Genomic DNA, 14,282 nt, shown 5'->3' on the forward strand with positions numbered 1-14,282 from the left:
TCAGTGCTAGAAGGGAGTGGCATTTGTGGAGAGGAGGAGGAAGAGGAGGAAGAGCAATGTGATGTTGGAAATAACTGCCCATTACCCCTCTTGTGCATATTATCCCTGTCATGCATATTCTCCACCTCCTGTTTCTGACCCCAGTTCTGTTGACTCGGGACCTGTGCTTCGTTTTGATGACCTGTCTTGCCGGGCAAGAACAAGAATGCTTCAACCTAGGAATAAGGAAAAAAATCTTGACAGTGAGAACAATTAATCAGTGGAACGGGTTGCCTTCAGAAGTTGCAGGTGTTCCAAAACTGAGATTTTTCAAGAAGAGATTGCACAGTTATTTGTCTAAAGTAGTATAGGTCTCCTGCTTGACCAGGGGCTGGACTAGAAGACCTCTGAGGTACCTTCCATCCCTGTTATTCTGTATTCTTTGCCTAAATCTTTAAGGCCTCTATTCCCAGGCAAAGTCTCTCTGCAGTCCTCTCTGAACGAAAGTGTAGAGGTCTCCGCGCGTCTCATATCCAGCTTGAGGGCAGCCCTGATAAGGAAGTTGCATCATCTCAGCAGGTGAACAACAGATCATGGACACCCCCAAACTAACTAATACGGGACTTTCCCAGCACTGCTGCCACTCTGGAAAGGCGAGTTTTGCTTGACCACAGAATTGACCCTTGGACATCAACAGGGACCTGCCTGGCTCCCCCCAAACTGTTCAGCCAATGCAGCTCTTGTTCAACCAACTAATGAAAGAGGAAAGAAATGAAATCCTCACTATATTACTCCATCCTGCTTCCTGGATGTGAAATTCCCAGTGGGGAGAATAAATAGAGCGAGCAGCCCGGGTGTGGGGCAGACAGCTTCATCATGTCTTCTGGAGGTCTTCTGCTGCTGGTGGGACTCCTCACCCTCTGGGCAGAGCTGACCCCCGTCTCCGGCCAAGACCGTCCACGTGAGTTTCCAGAATGATAATGAAACCCTTTGCTGGGAGGGGCTGACATGATCAGAGAGCAGAGTTCTCCCCCCATAAAGGAAAACCAAGAGACTCTGGTCTAGAACCTCTGGCTTGGTGGTGCCCCTTTGGGGAAGGTTCTTGAGATGGTAGGTTGGGTCTCAACTCAATAGGAGACAAAAATGGGAAAGGACCAAAGGTGGCTGATCTATCTTAACTCAATGCAACTGCAGATTCATGATTTTAAGCATCAGGAAGGATCCATTCCAGACGTCCAATCCAAATCCCAGAGCAGAAAACCAAATTAAAACATCTTACATGGCTCTCAATTGTTCTCAGACTGAGTATGCTAGGAGGGCACCAGGTTGGGAAAGTGTGCAAAAGAGGTTTGTGCTACCTAATCAAATAACATCTTCTCCTCCATTGACACAGAGTATTGTGATCTTCCTGCTGACCCTGGACCATGTAGAGGTACAATACCTCGCTTCTACTACAACCCGGCTTCAAACAAATGCCAAGAGTTTACTTATGGTGGATGCAAGGGGAATGCCAATAATTTTAAGACCAAAGATAAATGTCACTACACCTGTGTTGGTAAGTAGGGAAGGAGCTGTGGATGGACTCTACTAATACAAGATAATTTATGTATCTCAAGGTTGAACTGTGGGGTCCTGGGTGCTCTCTGAACTTGGTGGTTTTCTTGCAAATGTTTCATGACCCAACTAGGCAACATCATCAGTGCTAGAAGGGAGCTGAGTTTGAGAGGAGGAGGAGGAGGAGGAGGAGGAGGAGGAGGAGGAGGACTAAGGGGTCCTTGGTGCTCTCTGAGCTGGGTGGTTTCCTTGCAGAGGTTTCATTGTCTGATGAGGGGATATTTTCAGTAGATTGCGTTAAGGATTTGCTCCCAGTTTACATACTGCAGCTTACCTTGCAAATCTTGGTCAGTGTTGTTTCCTTTTTTTCTTTTTTTAAAAATGTTTTACTGATTTTCTAATTTTACATTTAAATATTTGAAAAACCATGTGGTGGCTGGGTTAATCGATAATACAGTGACATCCAAGTATCTTTAGTACAAGTCTCAAGCTGCTACATTAAATTTTTCCTCTCTTTTCCCCTTAGTATTTACTGTCTCCTGTTTAAACTAATATAATTCTTATTAAATCAATTAAATAAAAATGACATTCTTACATTTATCAATAATTTTTGGCTTATACATATCCTTATTATTTTAATATTCAGTCTTTGTAGACAATCAGTGTCCTAATTGGTTTTTCCCAATTTTTATTTTCTCTTTTTTCAGCCTCAAATACTTCCTCTCTTTTTCTCTTAATGTCTAATATCTCATATTTAAGCTAGTACAGTTTTTATTATATCAGTTAAGTAAAAAACATGTTTATTACATTTATCAATATATTTTAGCTTATATAGATCTTAATTAGCTTTACATTCAACCTTTATAAACAAATCAGTATTCAGATTTAACTTTTAATATTTATACTTCCAAATTTTAAAATAATAAAAATAATAATCATAGTTTTCTTTATCTCGGTTCATAACAAAAACTAGTGTTCTAACTACGTATATTCTATTTTAATATCAAAGCCCCAATTTTCTTCAGCCTTATTCTAGCTTGCTTTCTTTGCCAACTTGCCTTCCATATCCATGTTTTTAAACCATCGTATATATCTCCCTCTGTTATTATATATATTGTTTGGAATAAGAAAGGCCATCCAGTCACCATTTTTTTGAAGTGGCTAACAAATTGTCTCTCTATTCTTCTCTCTCAGCGTAGTTGTCCTGAAATGTTTATCTTCCCTTCGGTCTGTTCTACTTCCTGAGGTTTCTTCTGGTTTATATAGAAAGTCTTTTCCATTTTCAAAGTTGTCAATCCCTTTTCTGAGTTTTCTGTTAACTGTGTTTGTTGATCGGTTGAATCTTCTGTCATAGTATTTGATTGCTCCATTTCTTCTATTATATTCTGTGTAGTTAATCCTTTGGTTGTAATCAAAGTTTGGGTTCACATACCTAGGCTGACATCTTGTTCTTTTCTGTAGCCTCTTATTTCATCAGTGGCTTTACGAATAGTTTCACAAACCTCTTTCAACGTAAATAAAATCTGTTCCTGATCTTTGTCCATGTTCTCTTAGTGGTGTGAATTAAAAGCTTTACAGTCAGAGAATGAAAATAATTTTATCATTGAGTACAGAACACAGTTTGGCTTCTCACAGCTGATTGCCAAAGTTACAAAAGTCTTATCTATAGTCTGGGCTTCAAGCCAAGTCTTTTTCAGACAATAACAGTTTGTATTATCAGGTTTAGCCACAAGATGTCGCCCATACCACTTAGGATTTTTTTTAAACAACCCAAGATTTTTATAGTCTTTTTTTTCAATTTTACTTCTTTTTTTGTAGGTAAAAACCCAAATCTTCAATAAAATAAGAAGTCTTTTAGTCCTCAAATTTTGGAAAGATAGAAATCCAGTTAAAATCAGGTTATTGTTTCAAAGTTTTAAACTCCCCTGGACAGTCAGTCACCGCTGTTATTAAATAATAATAATAAACCTTTATTGTCAAAGTACAACATGTGTACATTGAGATTAGCTGAGCCTCCCCCTGTGCTCTCTCCCCCCAACACACAGTGACAACAAACCCTCCATCCCACCACACTATGTGAACCAACTACACTACACCATTAGAGGGTGGGATAGAATTTCCCTTCCCTCTCTCCACAGAGGGGGGAAATACTTTGGGCAGATTATACAGGTGGAAAAAATAGGATTGAAAAGAGGTTCAGATCTTACCCAGTCTCATCCACGCTGCTTTGTAAGGTGCCTGGTGGTAAGTTTAACTTCCACTGGCTACAGCCTGGTGATAAGCCATATTTCTATGCCCAGTCTTTCATCTGCCAGTTTGGAGGGCTGCACTGGATTCGAGCAGAAGGGCTACCATCCTTCTGGGCAGGGATCCCCTCCTTGCTGGTTGCACCTACAGGGCAACTTTTGACTTTCAAGGGTCCCCCAGCGAAGCGAAATCGGATGTGGAAGACAGAATTCGTCTTCCAAACATCCGCAGCAGCTGCGGCGGTGGCAAACCAGAAGTCCAGAGTGTTGTTTTCTTTTTGACGGTTCCTTGATTGGGGAATTATTTTCTGTGACATTGTTTGTCACTGCTTATGTGATTGTTGGCATGAATACTCCACCCTGCCCTCTTCTGGAACCATCAAAGACCCATCTCCATCTGGGTCCACGTGCGTGTGTGCTCAGTGGCCCAGCTTAGAACTTCAACCTCATTCCTTGTAGCTCTTCTGCATTTAGCCTAAGAACTTCAGGGCAACCTCCAGGAGACCCCAGGAAAGAGGACTTCTCTTGAAATCCAGAGGGGGAGCTCTATCTTTCCCCCTCTGTTTTGGGTGAGGGGGCTGCAGGGATGTGCAGAGCCAGCAGGGAAAGTCTCTACTCCCATTCCCTGGAATCCCTTCCTGATGGCGAAGGCAGACCGAGATGGAGCTTCAGCTTGCCCACAAGGAGAACCATCTTCCTCTTTCGTGCAAATGGATCCTTGTGTGCACATTTGCACCCCTGGCATCGTAAATCAAGAGAGAGGAGCCCCACTATAAAGTGCTACTCAGAGTCCCAAGAGATTGACCCCAAAAGGAAATGTCTGTGTTTTGTGGGGAAGAGGAAGAGGTGGGATCTGGCTCCAGCTGGCAACATCTCATCTGGATGTATGCAGATGTTTTGGGTCCAGAAATGGGATCTTGCTTGATCTGGGATTCCAATTCCACGGGAATTTCTCAGCCTTGGCATCTTCTATTTTGCAGAAAAACCTGGGGTGTGCCCCAAGGCCCCTCCAGGCACCATCACTATTTGTACTGTGTCGTGTGAAAATGACTGGGACTGCCCCAGGAAGCAGAAGTGCTGCACTTATAATTGTCAGACCAACTGCATTAATGTCATCTAAGGTAACCCCAGTACAGGTTTGCTTAGACCAGGGGTCTTCAAACTTGGCAACTTTAAGACGTATGTGTGGACCTCAACTCCCAGAATTCCTCAGCCAGCCCTGAGGGCTGGCTGAGGAATTCTGGGAGTTGAGGTCCACACATCTTAAAGTTGCCAAGTTTGAAGAGCCCTGGCTTAGACCAAAGGAATGGCTGTGTGGTGTCTCCTAGGCCAAGGCTTGGCCTGGGCATGTGTGGGCCTCCGTGGGATTGTTGAGGCTGCACCACCTCCAGGCTCTCTTGTCCACCCAAAGTACAGATAATGTGAAAAAGGAAGGTGGTGGAATCTTCACTCAGCATGCATGAACATCGCCCTTTTTATGGAGGGCACAGTGGGGCCCTTCTTCCTGATGGATACCCACCACCCACCACTTTGTGGAAGCCACTAGATAGACCTTCCAGGCTCTCCTCTGTGGAAGCCATGAGAATGAGCCTCCAGGCTCTCCTCGTGTCCAGGTGGAGTTGATGTAGAACAGGAAGGTGTCATGATGCTAAAGCAGAACTTGGTGTTTTGAGGCCCTTCCTCCTGAGAGATATCCACCCCCACTCTGTGGAAGCCCTCAGGCTGATCCTCCATGTTCCCCTCCCACTGTCTCTTGACCTCTCCTCCTCCTGAACCTCCACTGGGAGAACGTTTCCCCTCCCCCATTCCAGCTGCTGCTGGGTCCTTGTGTTGGAGAAGATGGTCCTCCTGCCAGCCTGGTCAGGAAGCCAGAAGGCCCCAGGCAAGGAGGGCTTCCAGGAGGAGGAGAGGCCAGAAAAGAACCCCTTGCCCACTTTTGGTCCAGCTCATCCTCTGGGCAGACCAGAACTGGTCCAAGCTCAGGTGACAGGAAGGTCCATAGCTTCATCAGGGGAGCCAAAACCAAGCTCACATTTCTGGCTGTAAGAAATGCTCCCTCTCTGAGTTAGACCGCTCGTGTGAACGTGTCCATGCAGTTCACCTTGAGGTCTCCTGGAAAGAAAAGATGTGGGAAAAACACTGGAGGTCATTTAGTCCACCCTCCTTCCAGTGCAGAAATCCTCAGAGCATCCTGGAGAGACCCCGTCCCACCTTTTCTTGAAACCCTCAATGATGGAGCCCCATAAGTCCAGTGGGGAGGCTGCCCCATTGCTTCCCTTCTCTCCCAATCAGGACATTCCCTGATTTCAGCTTTGGGTCTCCGTGGTTTCAATATTGGGTGGGGGGGGAGTTCCTGGGCAGCACCAGAAGCAATTTTGGGCAGAAACCTCACATCTGAATGTTTGTTTCTACAGCATCACCAACGAGGAGACCCACCTAAATTGGTCCCAATTCACCAACTTCATGGAGAGACCCTTCTTCTGTCATGGACCACCCTGGAGACCCCCCACAAAAAACCCCACCCTGGCTTCATTCCTTCTTCCCTGCAATAAAGCTTTGGATCATGGCTTCCTTCTGTCTCTGGTGTCTCCTTCTGCCCCTTTGGGGGTTTTCCTTCCCCACCTTGACCCATCTCCCCCCCATGTCAGAGGAAGGGGAGCCCCCTCTATGCTGCTCATTGTTCCCTAGAGAGAATCTGCAGAGGAAGGGCCTCTCGGAGCCAGAAACCCCTGCCCAATGGCATGAAACTTACCAACCTCGGAAGGATGGAAGGCTGAGTCTACCTTGAATCGATCAGGATCGATCTCCTGATTCATTCATTCATTCACCACCTCTGGAGGCAGGTTGTTCCACTGGTTAATTGTTCTAACTGTCAGGAAGTTTCTCCTTAGTTCTAGGTTGCTTCTCTCCTTGACTAGTTTCCATCCGTTGCTTCTTGTCCTGATTTCAGGTGCTTTGGAGAATAGCTTGGCTCCCTCTTCTTTGTGGCAGCCCGAGATATTGGAACATGGCTATCATGTCCCCCTCGCCCTTCTCTTCATTAAACTAGACATACCCAATTCCAGCAACCGTTCCCTATATGTTTTAGCCTCCAGCCCCCTGATCATTTTTGTTGCTCTTCTCTGTACCCTTTCTAGAGTCTCGACATCTTTTTTACATCGTGGTGACCAAAACTGGAAGCCGTATTCCACGTGTGGCCTTACCCAGACATTGTAAAGTGGTATTAACCCTTCACGTGATCTTGATTCTACCCCTCTGTTGATGCAGCCTAGCACTGTCTTGGCTTTTTTGGCAGCTGCAGCACACGGCTGGCTCATATTGAAGTGATTGTCCACTGGGTCTCTGAGATCTGATGTGGTCACTCTCGCCCAAGGTTCCAGCAATTTCAACTCCCTCTATCACTTCCCCTCTATTAGTAAGAATTAGGTCTAGAATTGTTTTCCTCAAGTTCCCCCTTTTGTTTCTAACTAAGTCCCAGATCTGCTTACTCAAGTATTACCTTTCTTCTCTCGGCAGGTGGCAGCTGCTGCCCAGGTGTCTGTGCTCAGATTCTCAGGGAATTCCCCCCCTCCCTCCTCCCAAATGGTCTGTCCCAGCAAGCCCTTCCTTGCATGGCCAAGGCAAACGGTCACTCCTGATCTGAGGGCATCCAGGCTCCGTTCTTACCGTTCCTCTTTACCCAGATCCTTGTGCAACACGCTGAACAAACCACCTCGCTCAAGGTTATGGTCACACAGATCCCCCTCAAAGTTCTCTTGGCAGCTGTGTTGAAGAGCCCTTCCAACCAGCAAGAGTTGGAGGCTTCTCACCTCCTCCTGGGAAAACAGAGAACATCAGAGCTGGAAGGGACCTTGGAGGTCTTCTAGTCCAGCCCCCTGCTCAAGCAGGAGAACTATACCGTTCTGGACTGAGAGTATTAATTGGGGTTTTAATTGGATTCTAATTGGGATTTTTATTTATTCAAGGTTAATGTAATCATTTTAATTGTTTTTAATTTTTGTAATTTGTTGTATTGTTTTTAAAAAACCTTGTGAACCACCCTGAGTCCTACGGAAGAAGGGCGGTATATAGGTTTAATAAATATAAATATATAAATATATAAATGGCTGTCCTGTCTCTTCTTAAAAAGTTCCAGTGATGAAGCACCCGCAACTTTGTTCATTCTGAGCCTTTGCATTTCTTTTTTTTCAAAAGTTTTACAGTACATTTTAAGTATACTCCATCCCTCCCCCTCCCCCCTTGCCCCCCTCCTCCTTCCCCCCACTTCCCCCCCTCCCCCGCACTTCCCAGAGCTGAAAGCAGGGTATTGCCTCCAACAAGCTTAAACTAAAATATGCTAACCGACTGTGAATACACATTAAATCCTATCGCACTTTAATTCCCCTTACACATAGGTAAATAATAATAATGCATCTTATAATTCTAATATTCATTCATATGCTAAATGAAATTCTTTAGTCCCATATTTATTCTGAATATATTCAATCCATCTTCTCCATTCCGAAATATACTGTATCTCTGTTGCGATTGTTCTTTCAGGTATGCTGAAATTTTTGCCATTTCTGCCAAGTGTGAAACTTTTAAAGTCCACTCTTCTATAGTAGGCAGTTCCTCCTTCTTCCAATATTGCAAAACCAAAAGTCTTGCTGCTGTTATTAAATTCAACATCAACTTAGTTTCTATAACAGTACAATCAGTAATAATACCCAATAAGAATAACTGTGGAGTAAATCTTTGCAGATTCGGGCTGTCTGCTGATATTCTGCCTTATGTGTCATCCCACTGATTAATTGTTTTGACTGTCAGGAAATTCCTCCTTAGTTTTTGAATCTCTCTTTTAATGATCTTCCATCCATTACTTCTTGTAATGAAGTAATTTGGGAATTTCTTTCTTTCTTTCTTTCTTTCTTTCTTTCTTTCTTTCTTTCTTTCTTTCTTTCTTTCTTTCTTTCTTTCTTTCTTTCTTTCTTTCTTTCTTTCTTTCTTTCTCACGCAATCGTGTATCAACTCTTGATCTCACCAGGTGGATCATTAGTGTTCTGGGAACTTGGTTTGCATACTGCTCACATTTCATTGCCATTCTTGGTAGCATCATCAATGCAGCAAGATTGATCTGTAAATATGAAGGGTTGCTACACAGCAGCTTCTCCTACCTGCCTGGCGTACTCATCTGCCCTTGCTCCTCCTTAACCAGGGTTGGTTAATAGGTGAGCGGTGAGGGAAGGGCACCCCGGGCTGATTAGCCTTCTCTGCTGGTAGTTGGAAGACCCAACGGAAACTCATTAAATTACACAAGACAGAAAGAACTTCAGCTGCAGTGGGAGATGAACTTGGATTAGGCAACATTGGAGAAACCAGGAGAAGTCCAAGAAGGTTGCATAGCAATAAGCCTCACCGATACCAAATATTAAAATCAGCAGTCAAACAACAATTGCTTGGATTTTGCAGTTCCAATGTGGGGAATGGAGGCTGGGTTGAGTAAATCTGGCAATATTTGTACCCCCGTGTTGAATTCTGGGGTAACTTGGTGCTCTCTGAGCTTGGTGGTTTTCTTGCACACCTTTCATTACACAACTAGCTAACCTCATCAGTGCTAGAAGGGAGTGGGGTTTGTAGAGAGGAGGAGGAGGAGGACTGTGGGGTCCTTGGTGCTCTCTGAACCTGGTTGCCTTGCTACAGATGTTTCATGACCCGACTAGGGAATAACATCCGTGGTAGAATGGAGCGGGGTTTGTAGGGAAGGGGAAGAGGAGGAGGAGGACTGTGGGGACCTGGGTGCTCTCTAAGCTTGGTTGTTTTCTTGCAGATGTTTCATTACTCTATGGAACAAGGGAGTGGAACAGGACAACAGGGCTCTGCCTAGCTTCCCCAAAGCTGACCAGCTAATCCAACTTTTGGGATTCCCCTTCTCTTATCCAACCATCTTGTGAAAGAGGAAAGAATTCAGATTCTCACTGTATTACCTCATCCTGCTTCCTGGAACTGCAGGGCTGAACTTCCCAGTGGGGAGAATAAATAGAGCGAGCAGCCCGGGTGTGGGGCAGACGGCTTCATCATGTCTTCTGGAGGTCTTCTGCTGCTGGTGGGACTCCTCACCCTCTGGGCAGAGCTGACCCCCGTCTCCAGCCAGGACCGTCCAAGTGAGTTTCCAGAATGATCTTGAAACCCTTTGCTGGGAGGGGCTGACGTGATCAGAGGGCAGAGTTCTCCCCCAGGGAGAGAAAACCAAGAACCCCAGTCTAGAACCTCTGGCTTGGTGGTGCCTCTTCTGGGAAGCTTCTTGAGATGGTGGTTGGGTGTCAGCTGAACAGGAGAGAGAAATGGGAGGGGCCCCCAAGAAAGAGAAATGCAATTTCAGGGGAAGTCTGACCTATCTTTACTCAATGCAACAGCAGAATCAGGGCTTTAAGCAACAGGATCCATCATTCAGCCATCCGGTCCAAATCCCAGAGCAGGGCATTAAAGTAAAATGTCCTAGATGGCTCCCCATTGTTTGCAATCTGAGCGTGTTAGGAGGGCACCTGGTTAGGGAAGTGTATTAAAGAAGTTTTGCTAGCTAATAGATAACATTGCCCCCTCCATATTTCACAGAGTTTTGTTATCTTCCTTCTGAAACGGGACCATGTAAAGCCAATGTTCGGGCCTTCTACTACAACTCAGCTTCAAAAAAATGCCAAGAGTTTACTTATGGTGGATGCGAGGGCAATGCCAACAATTTTAAGACCAAAGATGAATGTCACTACACCTGTGTTGGTAAGTAGGGAAGCAGCTGTGGATGGCATCTTCCAATACAAGATAATTTATGTAGCTCAAGGTTGAACTGTAGGGTCCTTGGTGCTTTCTGAACTTCGTGGTTGTCTTGAAGGTGTTTCATGATCCAAATGGGGAACATCATCAGTTCTAGAAGGGAGTGGAATTTGCAAGGAGGAGGAGGAGGAGGAGGAGGAGGAGGAGGAGGAGGAGGAGGAGGAGGAGGAAGACTGTGGGGCATACTGTAAGAATAGAATAGAATAGAATAGAATAGAATAGAATAGAATAGAATAGAATAGAATAGAATAGAATAGAATAGAATAGAATAGAATAGAATAGAATAGAATAGAATAGAATACAGAATGGAATAGAATAGAATAGAATAGAATAGAATAGAATAGAATAGAATAGAATAGAATAGAATAGAATAGAATAGAATAGAATAGAATAGAATAGAATAGAATAGAATAGAATAGAATAGAATAGAATAGAATAGAATAGAATAGAATAGAATAGAATAGAGCTGGAAGGGACCTTGGAGGTCTTCTAGTCCAGCCCCCTGCTCAAGCAGGAGGACCTATACCATCTGAGTCATGTGATTGTCCAGCCTCTTCTTAAAAACCTCCAGTGATGGAGTGCCCACAACGTCTGGAGGCAACTTCTGTTCCACTGGTTGATTGTCCTCACTGTCAGGAACTTTCTCTTGATTGTTTCCTTGCAGATGTTAGGGACATCTTCAGAGCAGCTGTGTATGGGGTTTGCTCCCGGTTTATATACTGCACTTTGCCTTGGAAGTCTTGATCAGAGTGCTGTTTTCTTCTTGACAATTCCTTGATTGGGGATTTATTTTATGTGTGGTTGTTTGTCCCTACTCATGTGTTTGTTGGCGTGAATACTCTACCCTCCCCTTTCTGGAAACATCTACGAGCCATCTCTGTCTAAGTCCAGGTCTGTGTGCCAAGTGTCTCAGCTCAGAACTTCCACCCCACTTCCAGAAAGTCCTCTGCATTTCGCCTGAGAGCCTCAGGGTAACCTCCAGGAGACCCCAAGAAAGAGGGGGTCCAGAGGCAGAGTGCTATCTTTCGCCCTCTGTTTTGGGGGAAGGGGCTGCAGGGATGTGCAGAGTCAGGAGAAAATGTCTCTGCCTCCCATTCCCTGGAATCCCTTCCTGATGAGGAAGGTAGACAGAGATGCACGTTTGGCCCACCCACAAGGAGAACCACCTTCCTCTTTGATAGAAACGGGAGGTGCACATTCCCCTTCCCAGGTCAAGACAGAGGAGCCCAGTTATAAAGTCCAGCTCAGGGTCCCAAGAGGCTGACCCAAAAAGGAAATGGCTCTGCTTTGTGGGGAAGGAGGTGGGATCCTGCTCCACCTGGCTCATCTGGATGTGTGGAGATGTTTCGGCTCCTGAAAGGCCCAGAGATGGGATCTTGCTTGATCTGGGATTCCAATTCTGGAGGAATCTCTCAGCCTTGGGATCTTCTATTTTGCAGAAAAACCTGGGGTGTGTCCCCAGGGCCCTCAACAACAGGGCCAGAAAGACAAGATTGTTTGTCGCAAGAATTGTGAAAGTGACTGGAAATGTCCTGGGGAGCAGAAGTGTTGCCGTTACGGGTGCCTGGCTGAGTGCAAGGATATCTTCAACGTGACGTTTGGTAGGTGCCGCACATTGTGTAGTTTGCTCAGTGCAAAGGAACAGCTATGTGGTGTCTCCTCGGCCTAGACTTGGTCTGGGCACCTGCAGGTTTCTCTGGGGTCCGTCAGAAATGATGTAAAAAAAGGAAGGTGCCCTGATGTTGGAGCAGAACTTGGTGCAGTGGGGACCTTCTTCCTGACAGATACCCACCCCCACTCTCTGGAAGCCTTGAGACTGACCCTCCACGCCCCCCTCCCTCTTTCTCTTGACCTCTTCTCCTCTTCAACCTCCTTTGAGAGAATGCCCTCCACCAGTTCAGCTGCTGCTGGGTTGTTGTGTTGGAGAAGATGGTCCTCCTGCCAGCCTGGTTGGGAAGCCAGAAGGTCCCAGGCAAGGAGGACTTCCAGGAGGAGGAGAGGCCGAGACAGAACCTCTTGCCCACTTTGGTCCAGCTCATCCTCTGGGCAGACCAGAACCGGTCCATGCTCCGGTGACAGGAAGGTCCACCATAGCTTTGCCTTGAGGTCTCCTGGAAAGAGAGGATTGAGAAATGACACTGGAGGTCATCTAGTCCATCCTGTTTCCAGTACAGAAATCTTCAGAACATCCTGGAGAGATTCTTTCCCACCTTTGCTTGAAGCCTTCAGCCCCATAACTCCAGTGGGGAGGCTGCTCCATTGCTTCCCTTCTCTCCCAATCAGGGCATTGCCCCTGGGTCTGGGTCTCCGTGGCTGAAAGATGAGGCAGGGGGAAGACCTGGAGGGAATCATGGGCAGAAACCTCACATCTGAATGTTTGTTTTTACAGCTTCACCCACGACGAGACCCACCCAAATTGGATCTAGTGTTCCAACTTGAGCCAAAGAGCCTTCTTCTGTCCTGGACCACCCCGGAGACCCTCCCCCCAAAACCCACCCTGGGCTCATCCCTTCTGTTCTGCAATAAAGCTTTGGTTCCAGCTTCCTGTCTTAGTCTCTGGTGTCTCCTTCTGCCCCTTTGGGGGTTTTCCCTCCCCACATTGACCCATGTCCCCCCCATGTCAGAGGGAGAGGACCACCGTTCCCCAACGTGGCTTTCCAGGGGGGATCCGCAGGGGAGGCGCCTCTCTTGTAGTCAGAAATCCCTGCCGGATGGACAGAAGCTCAGTCCCCAGGAAGGGCTTACTCCAGAGTAAGTCTGGGGTGGGCACAGAGCCTCTGCCGTCCTGCGATGGCTCCACACGGATGGTCTGGCTGGAGGCCATGAGGCACATCAGAGAAAGTTTTTTGCCTTTATTGAAATTAAGCAGAACAGAAAAAAAAGAGCAGCAGCAGGAAAAAAATGAGAATAGAAAACGGAACAGCAGGAAAAATATTAGATGCATCAGGGCTTCTCGTGTATCTAGATACATGTCTATTTTACACATATGTCATCATGGCTGTCCACGCAAAATCTCCCTTGGCTGCCCTCTGTTCATAAGTCACCAGCGACTTTGTCTCCTCCACCTGGAGAACCAAGAGCCTCTGCAGGAGAAGAGCTCCTGGCCGTCTCCTCTTGGGCTCCTTCTGATGTCCCCAGATGCTCCTCAAAAGTCCTAGCCTGGTTGTCTTCTCTCCAGAATGGCCACCCCAGGCTCTTCATAAGCCTGTCCTCATAAGAAGACCCTGTGTCGTCTGGCAGGTCTGGCAGAATCGCCCAAGGGCCAGAATGTGTCCTGGTGTAGGTTGGAGATGAGATCCCTGTCATCTACTGCTGTTTTCCCCACCTCAGATATGCCTGTCAATCTCAGAGTCCAGTTTAGAGGAGGAGGAGGAGGACTTGGAACTGGAACTGTCCAACAGGGAAGGCATGCCAGGGGCTGAGGACAATGCTGTCCCAGGCCCCTCAGGTATTGGGGAGGTGGTCGACCAGACAGCAAACTGCCTGACTCCACAGACATAGGGGGGAGGATTGGCTGATGACCGGCAGTGTTGCTGATAGGCAGCAGATCCCTTCTGATGAGGAACAGCTGCCTCCTCCACTGATCCAAGGGCAGGGAAAGTGGAGCACAGGCAAGCCCAGAGAAGGGCTGTGAGGCTGCTCAGGAGGAGGACACCCCACACCTCCTCCCAAGGAACACCTGGAGGAGAGTGACTT

The 14,282-nt window shown here is 46.4% G+C and overlaps 1 protein-coding gene across 4 annotated transcripts; it reads left to right on the top strand.

Annotated features, from left to right (window-relative positions):
- The first annotated feature begins 7,031 nt into the window (after positions 1 to 7,031).
- LOC308665704 (kunitz/BPTI-like toxin) lies at positions 7,032 to 13,121 on the top strand. 4 transcript variants are annotated; one of them, XM_081323859.1, is made up of 6 exons: positions 7,032 to 7,194; positions 7,296 to 7,692; positions 9,586 to 9,919; positions 10,371 to 10,532; positions 12,026 to 12,187; positions 12,976 to 13,121. In XM_081323859.1, exons 3-6 carry the CDS (start codon positions 9,835 to 9,837, stop codon positions 13,023 to 13,025), a joined length of 459 nt encoding a protein of 152 aa, XP_081179985.1. In that variant the 5' UTR covers positions 7,032 to 7,194; positions 7,296 to 7,692; positions 9,586 to 9,834; the 3' UTR covers positions 13,026 to 13,121. The 4 variants fall into 4 exon arrangements, with proteins under 4 accessions (XP_081179985.1, XP_081179986.1, XP_081179983.1 ...); XM_081323860.1 differs by lacking the exons at positions 7,032 to 7,194; positions 7,296 to 7,692 and adding an exon at positions 8,969 to 8,986; XM_081323857.1 differs by lacking the exons at positions 7,032 to 7,194; positions 7,296 to 7,692 and adding an exon at positions 9,004 to 9,252.
- The last annotated feature ends 1,161 nt before the right edge of the window (positions 13,122 to 14,282 follow it).

This window comes from Vipera berus, assembly GCF_964194415.1.
Source record: "Vipera berus genome assembly, chromosome: 3".
Lineage (NCBI taxonomy): Eukaryota > Metazoa > Chordata > Lepidosauria > Squamata > Viperidae > Vipera > Vipera berus.

Bases quoted from the DNA above. Each gene is read 5' to 3' on its own strand.
- LOC308665704 (XM_081323859.1), top strand. From the start codon at position 9,835: ATGTCTTCTGGAGGTCTTCTGCTGCTGGTGGGACTCCTCACCCTCTGG. The intron at 9,920-10,370 runs GTGAGTTTCCAG...CATATTTCACAG, and splicing joins CTCCAGCCAGGACCGTCCAA to AGTTTTGTTATCTTCCTTCT. The intron at 10,533-12,025 runs GTAAGTAGGGAA...TCTATTTTGCAG, and splicing joins ATGTCACTACACCTGTGTTG to AAAAACCTGGGGTGTGTCCC.